The sequence below is a fragment of the Pseudophryne corroboree genome, chromosome 5, assembly GCF_028390025.1.
Source record: "Pseudophryne corroboree isolate aPseCor3 chromosome 5, aPseCor3.hap2, whole genome shotgun sequence".
In the NCBI taxonomy this organism is placed as follows: Eukaryota; Metazoa; Chordata; class Amphibia; order Anura; family Myobatrachidae; genus Pseudophryne; species Pseudophryne corroboree.
In genome coordinates, this window is record NC_086448.1 from 344891184 (window position 1) to 344909844 (window position 18661).

Sequence of the window (18661 nt, forward strand, 5' to 3'; positions counted from 1 at the left end):
TTTACTTGATGCCTGCTACTGTTCCTGAGCACCTGTAGCTCAGGACTGCAGTGAGCTTTTCTCGATATACCTGCTATTGTTCCAGTGAACCTGTATTCTGCAATTCTGGAATTCCATTATCTAGTCAGCAGTTCCAACTGTGCCTCTGATACCCCTTTCAGACATATGACCCGGGAATTTCCCTGCTCAGTCCCGGGTTTTTCATCTCTGAAAAATCCTGATTATTTTTTGCTGGATCCCTCTTTCAAATGAAACCTGAGACCTGGGAAATTCCCGAGTCAACCCTTTTCAGACGTAAGCCTGGTCTTCCCTGGCAGCCAGGCAGACCAGGGTACTCTTATGTCACACACACACACACACACACACACACACACACACACACACACACACACACACACGTCACACTCGTACATGTCTAACACATACACGTCACACACACATGTATTATACACACACATGCCAAATTCATACACACTCACACTCACCACAACAGGCCGCCTCTCTGTTAGGCTGCGCCAGCTGCTTCTACAACTCACTGCAGCACGGACAATAGCAGCCGGCACACGCCCCCCCCCCCCCCCCCCAGGCAGCCCCTTGCAGTGGTCCAGCGCCAATCAGAGGCACTTAGTTGCGAGCCGGGAGCAAATACCTGGCTCGCACCTTTCAGACCTAAGCCGGGTTATCTAGCCAGGACTTAAGTCCCTGGAAAAACCCTGGTCATTGCAGGGTCGGGACCTTTCAGACATGCCAAAATCCCGGGTTGATGCGCATTCATGTGCAAAAACCCGAGATATTGTAGGATGTCTGAAAGGGGTATAAGCCCGAGTACTGCCTGTGAGTTCATTTAACCATCTAAAGGCATTCCCTTTGTTCTAGTTTTCTCAGGGTTTGAGAGAACTTCCTCGCATTATTATATTCACCTGTAAAGTTTCAGCAGCCCCAAACAACCAGTGTCCCCTTGCCTGCTTCTCTCAAGTTTTACAGGGAGTTTTTGATGTACTTCTACTCAGCCAGCTGCGTTCGGGAGGGGAGGGGGGGGGGGGGGAAGTGGCCCAACCTCTCTCAGGGTTAATTGTCCTGTTCCCTGCTGAAAAGACACTAGCTCACCACGGCGAGCATACATTCCCGCAGCTCGCCGCCACCCCTAACCAGAAGAATGAAGAGTGGTGAGTACTAAGCCGGCGTCCCAGTTAGTTGGTCGCCAGCCATTATGGCAGCATGAGGGTACGGAGACGCACGGCTTCCAAATGGGGTGGACTGCGTCTCCAGCTGTGTAAGGACATAGATGCTGAACAGCGGACACAGTACCCAGACTGGCAACATAGCCATGAAAGGAGTCTTTCTCCATTTTATGCACAAGACACATACTGCCAGTATAAAAAAGAGTGGGAAGACCGCGCGCCATTGAAGGGGTGGGGCTTCACTATGAGCGGATTCATCAGCTCACCAGCGTAATTTTCCCTCTATAGCTGTCACAGACGCTGACTGACAGGAACGAGCAGCTCCTCCGTAGAGACTCCAGCTTACCTCAGCGATACCAGGGGTCATAGCAGGGGAGAGCGATTATTAGTGTACTAAGAGGGTCATTCCAACCCAATCGCTCGCTGCAATTTGTCACAGCGCAGCGATCGGGTCAGAACTGCGCCGGCGCCACAGTGCGCTGGCGCATGGCTGCTGTCGTTGCCTAGCGATTGCCTCTGAAACAGAGGCGGATGCTGGGCGGGAAAGGGCTGGACTCCGTTTAGGGGGCGCGGTCCAGCCAACGCAGGCGTGGCCGGACCGTTGGGGGGGCGGGACGCGGCTGCGTGATGTCTCACGCAGCCACTGTGGCCAGTGGCAGCGACAATCAACTCCCGGCCAGCCGCAGGAGCTGCGCTGGCCGGGAGTTACTCCACAAATACAAAAGCATTGCACATCGGCTATGCTTTTGTATTTGTGCGGGGGGGGGGGGGGGCTGACTGACATGCGGGGCGGACTAGCCCTGTGCTGGGTGTCCCCCCCGCATGTCAGGGAGGATGATCGTAGCAGTGCTAAATTTAGCACAGCTACGATCAACTCGGAATGATTCGGTACTTAGTCCGCGACCGGCTAAGCTTGGCATTAGCATTAAGGGCGCCGTGTGCTGGTTACATACTCCCTCTGTGTCTCCCTGGAAGGGCTCTTTGTAGGTTAATTGTGCATTTATCCTTGTCCTGTGTGTGTGTGCGGTCACTGTTACAGTATGTCAGGCAAAGAGTGTTTCATATAAAGTACAGTGTTCCTCTTCCCCAGGGGCTTCACTAGTGTATACTCAATGTGGTGTCCCTTCCCAGGATAGTGGGGCAGAACCAGCATGGCTGGACTCCATTAGGGAATGATTTCCACAATCTCTACTAAGTTATCTCGGAATGAGAAAGAGACACAATACTTAAGACAATCCATGACTGAGTTTTGCCTCAAGAGGTAATCCAGTCGATGGTTCGGGCTGTCCTGAGGCCAACCCGGATCTCTGTGCATCTGTGCATTCGCCTTCTGGGGAAAATGGTGGCCTCTTCTGAGGCGCTGCAGTATGGAAGGTTTCATGCAAGGCCCTTCCAACTAGATCTATTGGACAAATGGTCCAGATCGCATCTTCACATGCACCAGAGGATCCGTTTGTCACCAAGAGCCAGGATCTCTCTTCTGTGGTGGCTACAGACTTCTCACCTTGTCGAGGTTCAGGATTCAGAGACCCACAAGCAGTGGCGGTAGACCCTCTGACAACTCCGTGGGTCTACCAGCTGGTGTATGTGTTTCCTCCACTTCCTCTGATCCCAAGAATTCTAAAAAGAATAAAAAGGGAAAAGGTTCAAGCAATCCTCATTGCTCCAGACTGGCCACGTAGGGCCTGGTATGCGGATCTTCTCGAGATGCTGCTCTAAGATCAGTGGCCTCTACCTCTTGGCGAGGATCTTCTGCAACAGGGCCTGTTCGTCTATCAAGACTTACCACGGCTATGTTTAGTGGCATGGAAGTTGAACGGCTGATTCTAGCCAGGAGAGGGATTTCTGACAAGGTCATCCCGACTATGATCCAAGCCAGGAAGGGGGTAACGTCTAAACATTACCACTGTATTTGGAAGAAATATGTCTCTTGGTGTGAGAGCAGACAATGTTCTGCAGGGGAATTTCATCTGGGACGTTTCCTGCTTTTTCTGCAGTTGGAAGTGGATGTGGGCCTACGTCTAGGCTCCATAAAAGTCCAGATTTTGGCCTTGTCTATTTTCTTCAGAAACAATTGGCTTCTCTCCCTGAGATCTAGACGTTCTTAAAAGGTGTTCTGCATTTCCTCCAATCGGACTGGTTTGAACCGTTACAGGAGGTTGACGTAAAGTACCTTACGTGGAAGACCGTCATACTGTTGGCCTTGGCTTCAGCAAGACGTGTGTCAGAGCTGGGGGCGTTGTCTCACAGAGCTCCTACCTAATTTTACATGAGGACAGAGCTGAACTCAGAACTCGTCAGCAATTTCTTCCTAAGGTGGTGTCTGCGTTTCACATCAACCAACCTATTGTGGTTCCGGTTGTTACGGACAACTCTGCTACTTCAAAGTCTTTGGATGTTGTGAGGGCTTTGAAGGTCTATGTAAAGAGAACATCTCGTCACAGGAAATCGGACCCGTTGTTCGTTCTCGATGATCCCAATAAAATTGGGTGTCCTGCTTCAAAGCAGTCAATTGCATGCTGGAACGTGCTCACTAGCCAGCATGCTTATTTCATGGCAGGCTTGCTGGTTCTAAAATCTGTACAGGCCCACTCTACTAGGTCGGTGGGTTCTTCTTGGGCGGCTACCCGGGTGTCTCGGCTTTACAGCTCTGCCGAGCAGCTACTTGGTCAGGTTCGAACACGTTTGCTGAGTTTTACAAGTTCGATACTTTGGCTTCTGAGGACCTTCAGTTTGGTCAATCAGTTCTGCAGGAACCTCAGCACTCTTCCACCCGGTTTGGGAGCTTTGGTACTTTCCCATGGTAGTAAATGGATTCTTAGTATCCCCTAGGACGCAAGAGAAAATAGGATTTTAAATACCTACAGGTAAATCCTTTTCTCGTAGTCCGTAGAGGATACTGGGAATCCATTTAGCACCATGGGGGTATAGACGGGTTCACTAGGAGCCATGGGCACTTTAAGAAATTGATAGTGTGCGCTGGCTCCTCCCTCTATGCCCCTCCTACCAGACTCAGTCTAGGAAACTGTGCACTAGGAGACGGACATACTTTGAGAGAAGGATAGATAAGGAAAGGGGTGAGATTACGAACCAGCATACATAGAACAAGAGGGAAGCCATGCTAACCAAACTTGGAACAGCAACAGCTGAACAAACCAGAATACTTAACCAATTAACAGTGCAGGAAGAAAGAAGTACTGGGTGGGCGCCCAGTATCCCCTATGGACTACGAGAAAATCCTATTTTTTGCCTCATCATAGGGATTTTCTCCTTACTTTTCACCTGTTCAGAGTAGGTGAAGTGAAATTTGCAGTAACATTATTGGGTGAAAACTTTTCATGGCTAATTGGAGAGGGGTTTTTCACGATTTGTGGTAAAAGTCTGGTTTTTCGAGCAAAAAATGGTTTTTCACGGCTAGTATACCCCCTAATGTATGGTTAGCAGTCTAAGGTGTCTATTTACTAAGCCTTAGATGGAGATTATGGGGGCCATGTACTAAGCAGTGATAAAAGTGGAGAAGTTGCTCATGGCAACCAATCATCATTGACGTAACATTTATAATTTGCATGCTATAAAAGTATAAAGAGCAGCTTATTGGTTGCCATTGGTAACTTCTCCACTGGCTCACTTCTCCACTTTTATCACTGCTTAGTACATGTCGCCCTTAGAAGATTTTAATTATTTTTAATTGCCTAATAATTACATTTAATTTTTGGGAGAAAATGTTCAAAGAGATTAAATTTGGGGTTCAGGGTATAGGATAGGTATATTGGGGTGCTTTATGAGTGGGGCACATGTTTTTAGGCTTGCAGGCGGGAGTAGTCTGTTTACATTTTTTTAAAGGCTCATAAAATGACCCAAATATATTTTATACCCATTTTTATGTACCCCAAATTCAATGTAAGCACTTATTTTGCTGAAAAAACTTGCTTTTATTTTTCCATTTAAAAAAAAATGCATTTAACAGCCATTTGACCTAACTGAAGTACCCCAAATATATTTAATAAAGCGTTGTCCTATGTTAGTTTAGCATTTTTTTGAGGTACAGGCTGATTTCCCCATTTTCACCCAGATTTTTTACTTATTTATTTTTGCCCAAGTCCCGTTTTTGCATATTTGGAGTAGGAGAGTGCGAAAAACAAGAGCGTGCATACCAATTCACAGCTAATTGGATACCGCCCATTGTCATTTGCAGTATGTGATCAATAAACTTGGTAATATAAATATGTACAGTACATCCCAATGGAAAGATCATCAATATACCAGCCAGTAGAAGACTAGGTTTATCACCAAGGTGCCATTCTAAATGTGTCCATTGTCAATCCCATATAAAGTTTTTCATAAAACTTAAGGAGAACCATGGCCCCATGACTGTTCCATGAGACTGATATAAAATTCCTGATTCAAAGTGCAATAATTTGTTTTAAAATTATCTCATTCCCGAGTGGGCAATATTTGGTGTAACACCTGAAGGTACTAAAGTACCACAGGGTTTTAAAAAACGATTGATAATAGTTTCTGCAGCTGCTAAAAAGTGTATCTTACAGATGTAGATACAATCCACAGCTCCCCCACTGTCACTTTTTTTGGGAAAACTCTTCCATATTTTCAGAATGGAATGGCTGGAGGCTTCTTTACAGAAAAGAACAATTCACTATGAAGTTCTTTGAGACATGGGAAAGCTATATCGAAACCCTGTCCCTCCCATTAAAGGAACAAGTGTGGAGGTGTTTTAAAAACACATTATGGTATGAAACTCGCATTTATGAACAAGATCCCCCAATCTCTCTTGACAACGATTGATTTTTGATCATACACAACCCTGAGAAAAATATAGAATCCTTCTGTGGGAAGGGGAGGATGAAGGTGTGGTTGCGGGCATGGATCCGGGCTCGCATTGTTTCTCTTAAATACATAGTAAGACTTTATGTATGTTTCATATAAACAAATTAGACGGTACAACGATGACAATTGTTGAATTACATTTATTGCCTCTTGTCTGGATGTTTCAAGATATCTTTCACAATGATTGTAAACAGTGATGTATTTTGCTTGTGAGTCTCTGTCATGCTTCAAATGAAATAAATAAATTCTAAAATAAAATAAAATTATTCTTATCAGAATAACTAACTAATTTTCTCATACGTCCCAAAGGGTGCTGGGGTCACTTCAAGAACCATGGGGTATAGGCGGGATCCGCAGGAGACATGGGCACTTTAAGACTTTCAAAGTGGTGTGAACTGGCTCCTCCCTCTATGCCCCTCCTCCAGACTCTAGTTTAGAATCTGTGCCCAGGCAGACTGGATGCACTCTGTGGAGCTCTACTGAGTTTCTCTGAAAAGACTGTATGTTAGGTTTTTTATGTTCAGGGAGAACTGCTGGCAACAGACTCCCTGCTTCGTGGGACTTAGGGGAGAGAAGTCAGACCTACTTCTGTGAGTTTAAAGGCTCTGCTTCTTTGGCTACAGGACACCATTAGCTCCTGACGGTCTGATTGCTAGGTACGCCTAGATGCTCGTTTCCCAGAGCCCGCCGTCACCCCCCTTGCAGAGCCAGAAGTCAGAAGACAGGTGAGTAGAAGAAAACAGAAGACTTCAGTGACGGCTTCAGAGGTACCGCACAGCGGCCGCGCTGCGCGCCATGCTCCCACACTCAGCGGCACTACAGGGAGCAGGGCGTGGGGGGGGGCCCTGGGCAGCATATTAACCTCTAAAAAAGTGACTGGCAAGAGGGGACAAGGTGCCAAACCTCTGTCCAAACCCCCGCCAGTATTAAGATTTTGGAAAAATAGCAGGGCTGAAGCGCGCCATTATGGGGGCGGGGCTTAGTCCTCACAGCTCACATCCGTGCCATTTTCTCTAAACAGAAGCTGCAGAGACGCCTGGTCCTTCCTCACACTGCTGTACAAGTAACAGGGTGCAAAATGGGGGGGGAGGGCACAGTGATTTTTGGTGCAATATAAGTTATACCCCTTTCACACCGCAGCTTATACCCGGTATTTTGCCGTTTTAACTGGCTTCCTAAACGGGTCAAGCTGCGATGTGAAAGGGTCCCCTTCAATTTACCGTTTTCAAAATACCGGTATTTTGAAACGGTAAAAAAGAAGGGTCCTACCCGTTTCAGTCCCATTTCACTGTGCAGTGTGAAAGGGTCTGAAACGGTATTTGCAAGCCCCAGAAGATGATAGGCTGTCTCCATGTGTGATGTCACCAGCCACAACCAGGAAACAGCTTGGAAAACACAGGAGACACATGAGAGAGTGGCTTTATAAACGTTTAAATGTGAAAAACACGGAAAAAAATGGCGTGGGGTCCCCCCTCCAAAGCATAACCAGCCTCGGGCTCTTCGAGCTGGTCCTGGTTCTAAAAATGCGGGGAAAAAATTGACAGGGGATCCCCCGTATTTTTAAAACCAGCACCGGGCTCTGCGCCTGGTGCTGGTGCAAAAAATACGGGGGACAAAACGAGTAGGGGTCCCCCGTATTTTTCACACCAGCATCGGGCTCCACTAGCTGGACAGATAATGCCACAGCCGGGGGTCACTTTTATGCCGTGCCCTGCGGCCGTGGCATTAAATATCCAACTAGTCACCCCTGGTCGGGGTACCCTGGGGGAGTGGGGACCCCTTCAATCAAGGGGTCCCCCCCCCCCAGCCACCCAAGGGCCAGGGGTGAAGCCCGAGGCTGCCCCCCCCCCATCCAATGGGCTGCGGATGGGGGGGCTGATAGCCTTTGTTGTAAATGAAAAGATGTTTTTTCCAGTAGTACTACAAGTCCCAGCAAGCCTCCCCCGCAAGCTGGCACTTGGAGAACCACAAGTACCAGCATGCGGGAGAAAAACGGGCCCGCTGGTACCTGTAGTTCTAATGGAAAAAAAATACCCAAATAAAAACCGGACACAGACACCGTCGACAGTAAAACTTTATTACACACTGCCGACACACACATACTTACCTATGTTCACACGCCGACATCGGTCCTCTTCTCCATGTAGAATCCAGGGGTACCTGAAAATAAAAGTTCAATATACTCACCTCAGCCATGGTCCAGAGATAAATCCACGGACTTGGCAAAAAAAGAAAACGAACACCCGGACCTGCGGACCGAAAGGGGTCCCATGCTGACACATGAGACCCCGAATGCCGGGACATCACGTGACTCCTGTCACTGAAGTCCCTTCAGCCAATCAGGAAGCGCTACTTCCGTGGCGCTCACCTGATTGGCTGTGCACTGTCTGAGCTGTCAGACAGCGCATCGCAAAGCCGCTCCATTACTTTCAATGGTGGGAACTTTGCGGCTAGTGACCGGCGGGTGACCCCACCGCTAGCCGCAAAGTTCCCACCATTGAATATAATGGACGGAGCTGTGCGATGCGCTGTCACAGCACAGACAGCGCACAGCCAATCAGGTGAGCGCCACGGAAGTAGCGCTTCCTGATTGGCTTAAGAGACCTTTCTGTGACAGCTGTCACTGACAGGTCTCATTCGGGGATAGGGGTCTCATGTGTCAGCATGGGACCCCTTTCAGTCCGTGTGGTCGGTTGTCCGGTTTGTTTTTTTCTCCAAGTACGTGGATTTATCTCTGGAGCCTGGTTGAGGTGAGTATATTGATCTTTTATTTTCAGGTACCCCTGGATTCTACATGGAGAAGAGGACCGATGTCGGCGTGTGAACATAGGTAAGTATGTGTGTGTCGGCAGTGTGTAATAAAGTTTTACTGTCGACGGTGTCTGTGTCCTGTTTTTATTTGGGTATTTTTTTTCCATTAGAACTACAGGTACCAGCGGGCCCGTTTTTCTCCCGCATGCTGGTACTTGTGGTTCTCCAAGTACCAGCTTGCGGGGGAGGCTTGCTGGGACTTGTAGTACTACTGGAAAAAACAATATCTTTTCATTTACAACAAAGGCTATCAGCCCCCCCATCCCCAGCCCATTGGATGGGGGAGGACAGCCTCGGGCTTCACCCCTGGCCCTTGGGTGGCTGGGGGGGGGACCCCTTGATTGAAGGGGTCCCCACTCCCCCAGGGTACCCCGGCCAGGGGTGACTAGTTGGATATTTAATGCCACGGCCGCAGGGCACGGCATAAAAGTGACCCCCGGCTGTGGCATTATCTGTCCAGCTAGTGGAGCCCGATGCTGGTGTGAAAAATACGGGGGACCCCTACTCGTTTTGTCCCCCGTATTTTTTGCACCAGCACCAGGCGCAGAGCCCGGTGCTGGTTTTAAAAATACGGGGGATCCCCTGTCAATTTTTTCCCCGCATTTTTAGAACCAGGACCAGCTCGAAGAGCCCGAGGCTGGTTATGCTTTGGAGGGGGGACCCCACGCCATTTTTTTCCTGTATTTAACCATTCCATCTAAAAAAAAAAATTAATAATTTTAAAAAATATATAAATAATACTTGTGCCTCCAAAAAAGACAAACCAAGTACCTAATCCCATCTAATAAAAATAGATATGCTTCAAGCTGCTGGGTTCCATCGTACGACTATCCAAATTATTAATAATGAATTAATTAGTGATTAATAATAATGTGTGGGCCAGAAAAGTCCATTTATAATGACAACCACTGTTTTCTATGGGTGAAACGGGTTCAGTGTGAAAGGTACCAAAACGGGAATGAAATGGTAATTTACTGGTTACAACATGAGATGTGAAAGGGGTTTAACTGCTCAGACCCGTTTTAAGAACCGTTTCAAATACCATTTCAAAAGCAGGTTTTGCGATGTGAAAGCAGCATTATTTTGAAAGCGCTGCAGGTCTGGGACATTCTGTAACTGTGTCAGAACCGAGTTTAAGCGCTGGGTTGTGAGCTGGCAAACTTCCTCTGTGTCTCTCTGACAGGCTTTATTGTGGGTCTGTCCCCTATATACCCAGTGTGTCTGTGTGTGCTGGGTGCACGTGTGTCGGCATGTCTGAGGCTGAAGGCTCTTCCCAGGAGGAGACTATGTTGTGGACGCAGACGGCTGTGGGAGTGACCCTGTCGGCACCGCCGACACCTGATTGGGTGAATGTTTTGAGTGCTCTGAATGCTAATGTGGCTCTGATAAATAAGAGATTGGATAAATCTGAATCTCAGAACCAGGCTTGGAAGAAATCCGTAGAGTATGTGTTGTTACAAGTCCAGACCCCCTCGGGGTCACAAAAACGTTCATATTACGTTTCCTTCCTCTCATGAACTGAACACACTTTGTGAAAAGGTTTGGGAAAATCCTGACAAAAAGTTTCAGATTCCCAAAAGGATTCCAGTGGCTTATCCGTTTCCCTCTGGGGATAGGGAAAAATGGGAGTCACCCCCCATTGTGGACAAAGCTCTGTCACGGCTGTCCAAAAAGGTGGCTCTCCCATCCCCTGACACGGCAGCTCTAAAGGATCCTGCGGATCGTAGGCAGGAGAATACATTGAAATCCATTTATGTCACCACAGGTACGCTACTCAGACCAGCCATTGCATCTGCGGGGGTGAGTAGTGCAATCGAAAGATGGGCAGATAACTTGTCATCTGGAATAGATACCCTGGATACGGATAGCATTCTTTTGACACTAGGTCATATCAGGGACGCTGCAGTCTACCTAAAGGAAGGGATATTGGCCTCTTGGGATCAAGGGCCAATGCCATGGCAGTCTCAGCTAGGAGAGCATTGTGGATTCATCAATCGAATGCTGATGCTGACTCTAAGAAAGCTATGGAGTCTCTACCGTATAAGGGTGGTGTATTGTTTGGTGACGGCCTCGCTGAGTTGGTATCAACGGCTACCGCGGGTAAGTCATCATTTTACCTTATGTGCCTGCACCACAAAAGAAAGCACACCACTATCAGATGCCGTCCTTTTGGCCCAATAAATACAGAAAAGGCCGAGGGTCTTCCTTCCTTGCTACTAGAGGAAAGGGTAAAGGTAAACGATCACCGGCTGTGGCCGGTTCCCAGGAGCAGAAGTCCTCCCCGGCTTCTGCCAAATCCACCGCATGACGCTGGAGCTCCTCTGCGGGAGTCCGCACCGGTGGGGGCACGTCTCAGGTTCTTCAGTTCTGGGCTCATTCGGCCCTCGACCCATGGGTTTTAGAAATAGTGTCCCAGGGGTACAAACTGGAGTTTCAAGACGTTCCCCCTTGCCGATTTTTCAAATCGGCCTTACCAGCTTCTCTTCCAGACAGGGAGGTCGTATACGCCGCAATACAAAAATTGTGTCTCAGTCAAGTCATTGTCAGGGTTCCCCCTTCGCAACAGGGAGAAGGCTTTAATTCGAGCCTGTTCGTGGTCCCGAAGCCAGACGGCTCAGTCAGACCAATCCTGAACCTCAAATCCCTCAATTTCTACCTGAAAAATTTTAAATTCAAGATGGAATCTCTCCGGGCAGTGATCTCCAGTCTGGAGGAGGGGGATTTTATGGTGTCGGTAGACATAAAGGATGCCTACTTACATCTTCCCATTTATCCTCCACATCAGGCTTACCTGAGGTTTGCAGTTCAGGATTGTCATTACCAATTTCAGACGTTGCTGTTTGGTCTGTCCACGGCTCCGAGGGTTTTCACCAAGGTAATGGCCGAAATGATGGTTCTCCTGCGCAAGCAAGGAGTCACAATTATCCCGTACTTGGACGATCTCCTGATAAAGGCGAGATCCAGGAAAAAATTACTGCAGAACGTTACACTATCCCTGACAATTCTGCAGCAACATGGTTGGCTCCTAAACTTGCCAAAATCACAGTTGGTTCCGACGAAACGGCTGTCGTTTTTGGGAATGATTCTGGACACAGAACTACAGGGAGTTTTTCTTCCAGTGGAAAAGGCTCTGGAAATTCAGGACCTGGTCAAACAAATTCTGAAACCACCAAGAGTATCGATCCATCAATGCACTCGGTTGCTGGGGAAGATGGTGGCGGCCTACGAGGCCATTCAGTTTGGCAGATTCCATGCCAGAGTGTTTCAGTGGGACCTGTTGGACAAGTGGTCTCCGGGTCCCATCTGCACATGCACCGAAGGATAACCTTGTCTTCCAAGACCAGAATCTCACTTCTGTGGTGGCTGCACAGCACTCACCTTCTAGAGGGACGCAGGTTCGGGATCCAGGACTGGATCTTAGTGACCACGGATGCGAGTCTCCGAGGCTGGGGAGCAGTCACAAAGGGGGAAAGCTTCCAGAGAAGCTGGTCAAGCCAGGAAATGTCTACACTTAAACGTTCTGGAGTTAAGGGCCATTCACAACGGCATTCTGCAAGCGGAACATCATCTTCGCAATCAGTCAGTCTTGATTCAGTCGGACAACATAACAGCAGTAGCGTACATAAACCGCCAGGGCGGAACAAAGAGCAGAGTGGCTATGGCAGAGGCCTCAAAGGTTCTCCGTTGGGCGGAAAGGCATACAAGCGCTCTGTCAGCGATCTTCATTCCAGGAGTGGACAACTGGGAAGCAGACTTCCTCAGTAGACACGATCTCCATCCAGGAGAGTGGGGTCTTCATCAAGAGATCTTTGCAGAAGTGACAAGTCTTTGGGTAGTTTCTCAAATAGACATGATGGCATCTCGCCTCAACAAGAAACTTCAGAGATATTGTTCCAGGTCGAGAGACCCTCAAGCAATAGCAGTGGACTCCCTAGTGACACCGTGGGTGTTTCAGTCGGTGTATGTCTTTCCTCCGCTTCCACTCATTCCAAAAGTGATAAAGATCATAAGAAGGTTCAAGCGATCCTCATTGTTCCAGACTGGCCAAGGAGGGCTTGGTATCCAGATCTTCAGGAATTACTCATAGGAGATCCCTGGCCTCTTCCTCTGATGGAGGATCTGTTACAGCAGAGGCCGTGCATGTTCCAAGACTTACCGCGACTTCGTTTGACGGCTTTGAGGTTGAACGCTGGATCTTAGCCCGAAAAGGTATTCCCAAGGAAGTCATCCCCACTGTTATTCAGGCTAGGAAAGGAGTAACGTCTAAACATTATCACCGTATTTGGAGAAAATATGTGTTTTGGTGTGAATCCAAGAAGGCTCCTACGGAGGAATTTCAGCTAGGACGTTTTCTCCATTTTCTACAAGCCGGTGTGGATGCGGGCCTATAGTTGGGCTCCATTAAAGTACAAATTTCAGCCTTATCAGTTTTCTTCCAAAAACAATTGGCCTCCCTTCCAGAAGTTCAGACTTTTGTGAAAGGCGTGTTGCACATCCAACCTCCCTTTGTGCCCCCTGTGGCACTGTGGGATCTTAACGTGGTGTTGCAATTCCTTCAATCTCATTGGTTTGAACCTTTACAAAAGGTGGAGTTGAAATTCCTCACTTGGAAAGTGATCATGCTGTTGGCCTTGGCATCCGCCAGGCGGGTGTCTGAATTGGCGGCCTTGTCTCACAAGAGCCCTTATTTGATCTTCCATGAAGATAGAGCAGAGTTGAGGACTCGTCAGCAGTTTCTGCCAAAAGTGGTTTCGTCGTTCCACTTGAACCAACCTATTGTGGTGCCAGTGGCTACTGACGCCTTGCTGGAATCGAAGTTTCTCGACGTAGTCAGAGCTTTGAAAATTTATGTGGCCAGAACGGCTCAGTTTAGGAAAACGGAGACTCTGTTTGTCCTGTATGCTCACAACAAAATTGGAGCTCCTGCTTCCAAGCAGACTATTGCGTGCTGGATCTGTCATACGATTCAGCAGGCTCATTCTACGGCTGGATTGCCGTTACCGAAATTGGTGAAGGCCCATTCTACCAGAAAGGTGGGCTCGTCCTGGGCGGCTGCCCAGGGGGTATCGGCATTACAACTTTGCCGAGCGGCTACTTGGTCGGGTTCAAATACCTTTGCGAAGTTCTTCAAGTTTGATACCCTGGCTGTTGAGGACCTCATGTTTGGTCAATTGGTGCTGTAGAGTCATCCGCACTCTCCCGCCCGTTCTAGAGCTTTGGTATAAACCCCATGGTTCTTGAAGTGACCCCAGCATCCTCTAGGATGTATGAGAAAATAGGATTTTAATACCTACCGGTAAATCCTTTTCTCTTAGTCCGTAGAGGATGCTGGGCGCCCATCCCGGTGCGTAATGTATCTGCAGCTATTAGTTGTGGTTACACACATGTTGTGTTACGTTTATAGTCAGCCTGTTGCTGATGTTGTTCATGCCGTTGACTTGCGTTGTGTTGAATGCCATGTTGTACGGCTTGCTTGAGGTGTGAGCTGGTATGTATCTCACCTTAGTTTAACAATAAATCCTTTTCCTCTAAATGTCCGTCTCTCTGGGCATAGTTCCTATAACTGGTGTCTGGAGGAGGGGCATAGAGGGAGGAGCCAGTTCACACCCCTTTGAAAGTCTTAAAGTGCCCATGTCTCCTGCGGATCCCGTCTATACCCCATGGTTCTTGAAGTGACCCCAGCATCCTCCCTGGACTAAGAGAAAAGGATTTACCGGAAGGTATTAAAATCCTATTTAAGCACATAAATGGCAATGTATTTGCCATATGTAAACTTCTACTATTTTCTCCATCTTTGTGTCTTTTCTTTCTGTCCAGGTAGAATAATCTGTTAACATTTGTAGGTAACAATAGCAACCTAGGTGCATGAACAAAGTTGGATGGAAACAGTAGCTGCCATTATGCCATGTCCCCTTACACCTGCTTAGTCTAAAGAGATTATTCATACTATTTAGCTTGCACTTTCTTATTCATTTTACAGTTCTCGTCTCATTTACCAATGATGATAGAATGTGTGTACCAGAGTCACCATAATGGCTGCTTGATTAAGCAAATGAAAGAAATGTATCCTATATGTTGGTTAGAAATATCTTGCTATGAAATTGAATTGTTTCTCTACAAAATGGCTTTAATAAAAAAAAAAAAAAAAAAAAAAAAATATATATATATATATATATATATATATATATATATATATATATATACATACAGTATATATTTTTGCAACTGCATACAACGAACACTTGTCTAGTATATTTAGTAGCAAGTAATTGGGGTGAGAACAAATATTGGGGCAGATGTGTTAACCTGGAGAAGGCATAAGGAAGTGATAAACCAGTGATATGTGCAAGGTGATAAACACACCAGCCAATCAGATCCTAACTGTCAATTTACATATTGGAACTGATTGGCTGGTGCCTTTATAACCTTGCACTTATTACTGGTTTATCACTTCCTTATGCCTTCTCCAGATTAATACATCTGCCCCATTGTATGTTGCATAACCCTGTTGGCCCTTGCTAATGACACATGGGTCAGTTGATAATCCTCTTTATGGAAGTTCTATGCCTAAAAGGTGAATGCATAATGTTTTATTGTTGGTCTTTTCAGCAATTTAATAAAAGAATTAGCAGTGCTGTGGAACAACCGTGCCAATGCCCTTTTCAAACTTGAAAAATGGGAAGAGTCCCTTTTTTCTGCCCAGCAAAGTCTTCAACTGGATCCAAGTTTTGTCAAGGTAAGTCATTTTCCACAAATACACAGATGTGTCCTCATACATCTTGCATCAATACGTCATCCAGCGTATTACCTGGTGTGAGCTGACCAGTCCCGTGCAACTTTTTTGCTGAGAAGGCGTCTTATTCGTATCGCTGTGCTACTTCGCAAAACGATGCACACTGGACACACAAGCAACTTTGGCTGATTAAAATTAATTGCAGCATGACTGCTGCTTGTCTGTTTTGCGAATAAGATGCATTTAAATGGAAAAAGTCAAACGAAAAGACACTCGGCTCTTCCAAGTCACGCGACGGCTAAGCGTGAATCGAAGGGCTATTTAAAGTGTAGGGAGGCTAGTTGTAAATGGACACATCTGTGTAAAATAAATATATACATTATATATGTGTGTATATATACTGTGTGCGTGTGTGTGTGTGTGTGTATATATATATATATATATATAGCAAGTGGCGGTAAAGCAGTCAGCGGCACTCAGGGTCTTAGAAAATCAAGTGTATTAAATTCACTTCAAAATTTCCAACGTTTCGGGACGCGCAGGTCACCTTGACAAAGGGACCTGCACGTCCCGAAACGTTGGAAATTTTGGAGTGAATTTAATACACTGGATTTTCTAAGACCCTGAGTGCCGCTGACTGCTTTACCGCCACTTGCTATATTCAATCATACCAGAGGGCACCAGGGCTCACTACTCCTCTATAGTGGGAGTGCCAGTCCAAGCCATACATCTATCTATATATATATATATATATATATATATATAGTGTAACACGCAAACAGATGGCACTCGGAGACTGAAGATGAATAATCATAAATTATGTATTCCCAGATTGAAGTTTCGGGGTGTAAATCCCTTTGTAAACGGGGGTTTGTTTGTTTTGGTGTGATCTTGACAAAGGGGGTGTGCGTGTTACACTGTGTATAATACTATTGGATGTTGCACCGGGGCATTTTATTTTAATGACAGAGTGCCGGTAGATTTGTTCGCTCTATATATATATATATATATATATATATATATATATATATATATATATATATATATATATATATATATATATATATATATATATATATATATATATAGTGTGTGTGTAAAGAGAGAGAGATAAAGGAGGAGGAAGGTGCGCGGCACTCACAGGTCTTCAAATGTCAACGTAGCCATTTAAATGATCAGCATACAGTATATATAATATAGCGCAATGAGGGAGCACACACGAATCCTTAGATCAATTGTGGAGTGCCAGGTCCGTATTGAATTGTATAGGCAAACTGATCTTCAGCATGGCAGCAAACCAAAAGACAGGGACCAGCACATTCTTGTAGCAATAAAGTGCAAAGTGACTTAATTCCATAAAAAGTTTTCTACATGGCAAATGCTCAAGTCAAGGCAATGCATAATACTTTACATGCACCCGGTCAACGCTCGGTACAGCATGGTAGACATTCCTCCTGAAAGCTTTAACAGCCGTTTTGGTTCTACATACACCTTTATCAAAGGTCTGACGTGTGTGTGTATATATATATATATATATATATATATATATATATATATATATATATAATCCTTTGAATGTCTTTGTGAGCGCTACAAAAATGTGTATGTTGAACACTCTGCAAATTTCACATATTTAGCAGTCTCTTTTTTTTTTTTTTTTTTTGTCTGTAGACCTGTCCATGTTTGCAAAGAATTAAATGACATATTTCTCTAACGTCCTAGTGGATGCTGGGGACTCCGTCAGGACCATGGGGAATAGCGGCTCCGCAGGAGACAGGGCACAAAAGCAAGCTTTTAGGATCACATGGTGTGTACTGGCTCCTCCCCCTATGACCCTCCTCCAAGCCTCAGTTAGGTTTTTGTGCCCGTCCGAGAAGGGTGCAATCTAGGTGGCTCTCTTAAAGAGTTGCTTAGAAAAAGTTTTTAGGTTCTTTATTTTCAGTGAGTCCTGCTGGCAACAGGCTCACTGCATCGAGGGACTTAGGGGAGAGAATTTCAACTCACCTGCGTGCAGGATGGATTGGATTCTTAGGCTACTGGACACCATTAGCTTCAGAGGGAGTCGGAACACAGGTCTCGCCCTGGGGTTCGTCCCGGAGCCGCGCCGCCGACCCCCTTGCAGATGCTGAAGATTGAAGAGGTCCGGAACCAGGCGGCAGAAGACTTTTCAGTCTTCCTCAGGTAGCGCACAGCACTGCAGCTGTGCGCCATTGTCTGTCAGCACACTTCCCACAGCGATCACGGAGGGTGCAGGGCGCGGGGGGGGGCGCCCTGGCAGCAATGTAGAATACCTGTATGGCGAAAAATACATCACATATAGCCCTTGAGGCTATATGGATGTATTTAACCCCTGCCAGACTTCACAATCTCCGGAGAAGAAGCCCGCCGAAAAGGGGGCGGGGCCTATTCTCCTCAGCACACAGCGCCATTTTCCCTCACAGAAAGGCTGAGGGGAAGGCTCCCAGGCTCTCCCCTGCACTGCACTACAGAAACAGGGTTAAAACAGAGAGGGGGGGCACTGATTTGGCGATATACATATACAGTATATTAAATGCTATATGGGAGGAACACTTATATAAGGGTTGTCCCTGTATAATTATAGCATTTTGGTGTGTGCTGGCAAACTCTCCCTCTGTCTCCCCAAAAGGCTAGTGGGTCCTGTCCTCTATCAGAGCATTCCCTATGTGTGTGCTGTATGTCGGTACGTGTGTGTCGACATGTATGAGGAAAATGTTGGTGAGGAGGCGGAGCAAATTGCCTGTAATGGTGATGTCACTCTCTAGGGAGTCGACACCGGAATGGATGGCTTACTTATGGAATTACGTGATAATGTCAACACGCTGCAAGTGGGTTGACGACATGAGACGGCCGGCGAACAAATTAGTACCGGTCCAGGCGTCTCAGACACCGTCAGGGGCTTGTAAAAACGCCCATTTACCTCAGTCGGTCGACATAGACCCAGACACGGACACTGATTTCAGTGTCGACGGTGAAGAAACAAACGTATTTTCCTTTAGGGCCACACGTTAAGGGCAATGAAGGAGGTGTTACATATTTCTGATACTCCAAGTACCACAAAGAAGGGTATTAT

The 18661-nt window shown here is 46.7% G+C and overlaps 1 protein-coding gene across 4 annotated transcripts in view; it reads left to right on the forward strand.

Annotated features, from left to right (window-relative positions):
* TRANK1 (tetratricopeptide repeat and ankyrin repeat containing 1) overlaps window positions 1-18661 on the forward strand; it is a 417569-nt gene that overhangs the window by 167364 nt on the left and 231544 nt on the right. For all 4 annotated transcript variants that reach the window (XM_063922607.1, XM_063922605.1, XM_063922608.1 and 1 more), the window contains exon 4: window positions 15447-15573. In XM_063922607.1, the coding sequence (XP_063778677.1) occupies window positions 15447-15573 (127 nt within the window). The remainder of the gene's footprint in view (window positions 1-15446; window positions 15574-18661) is intronic.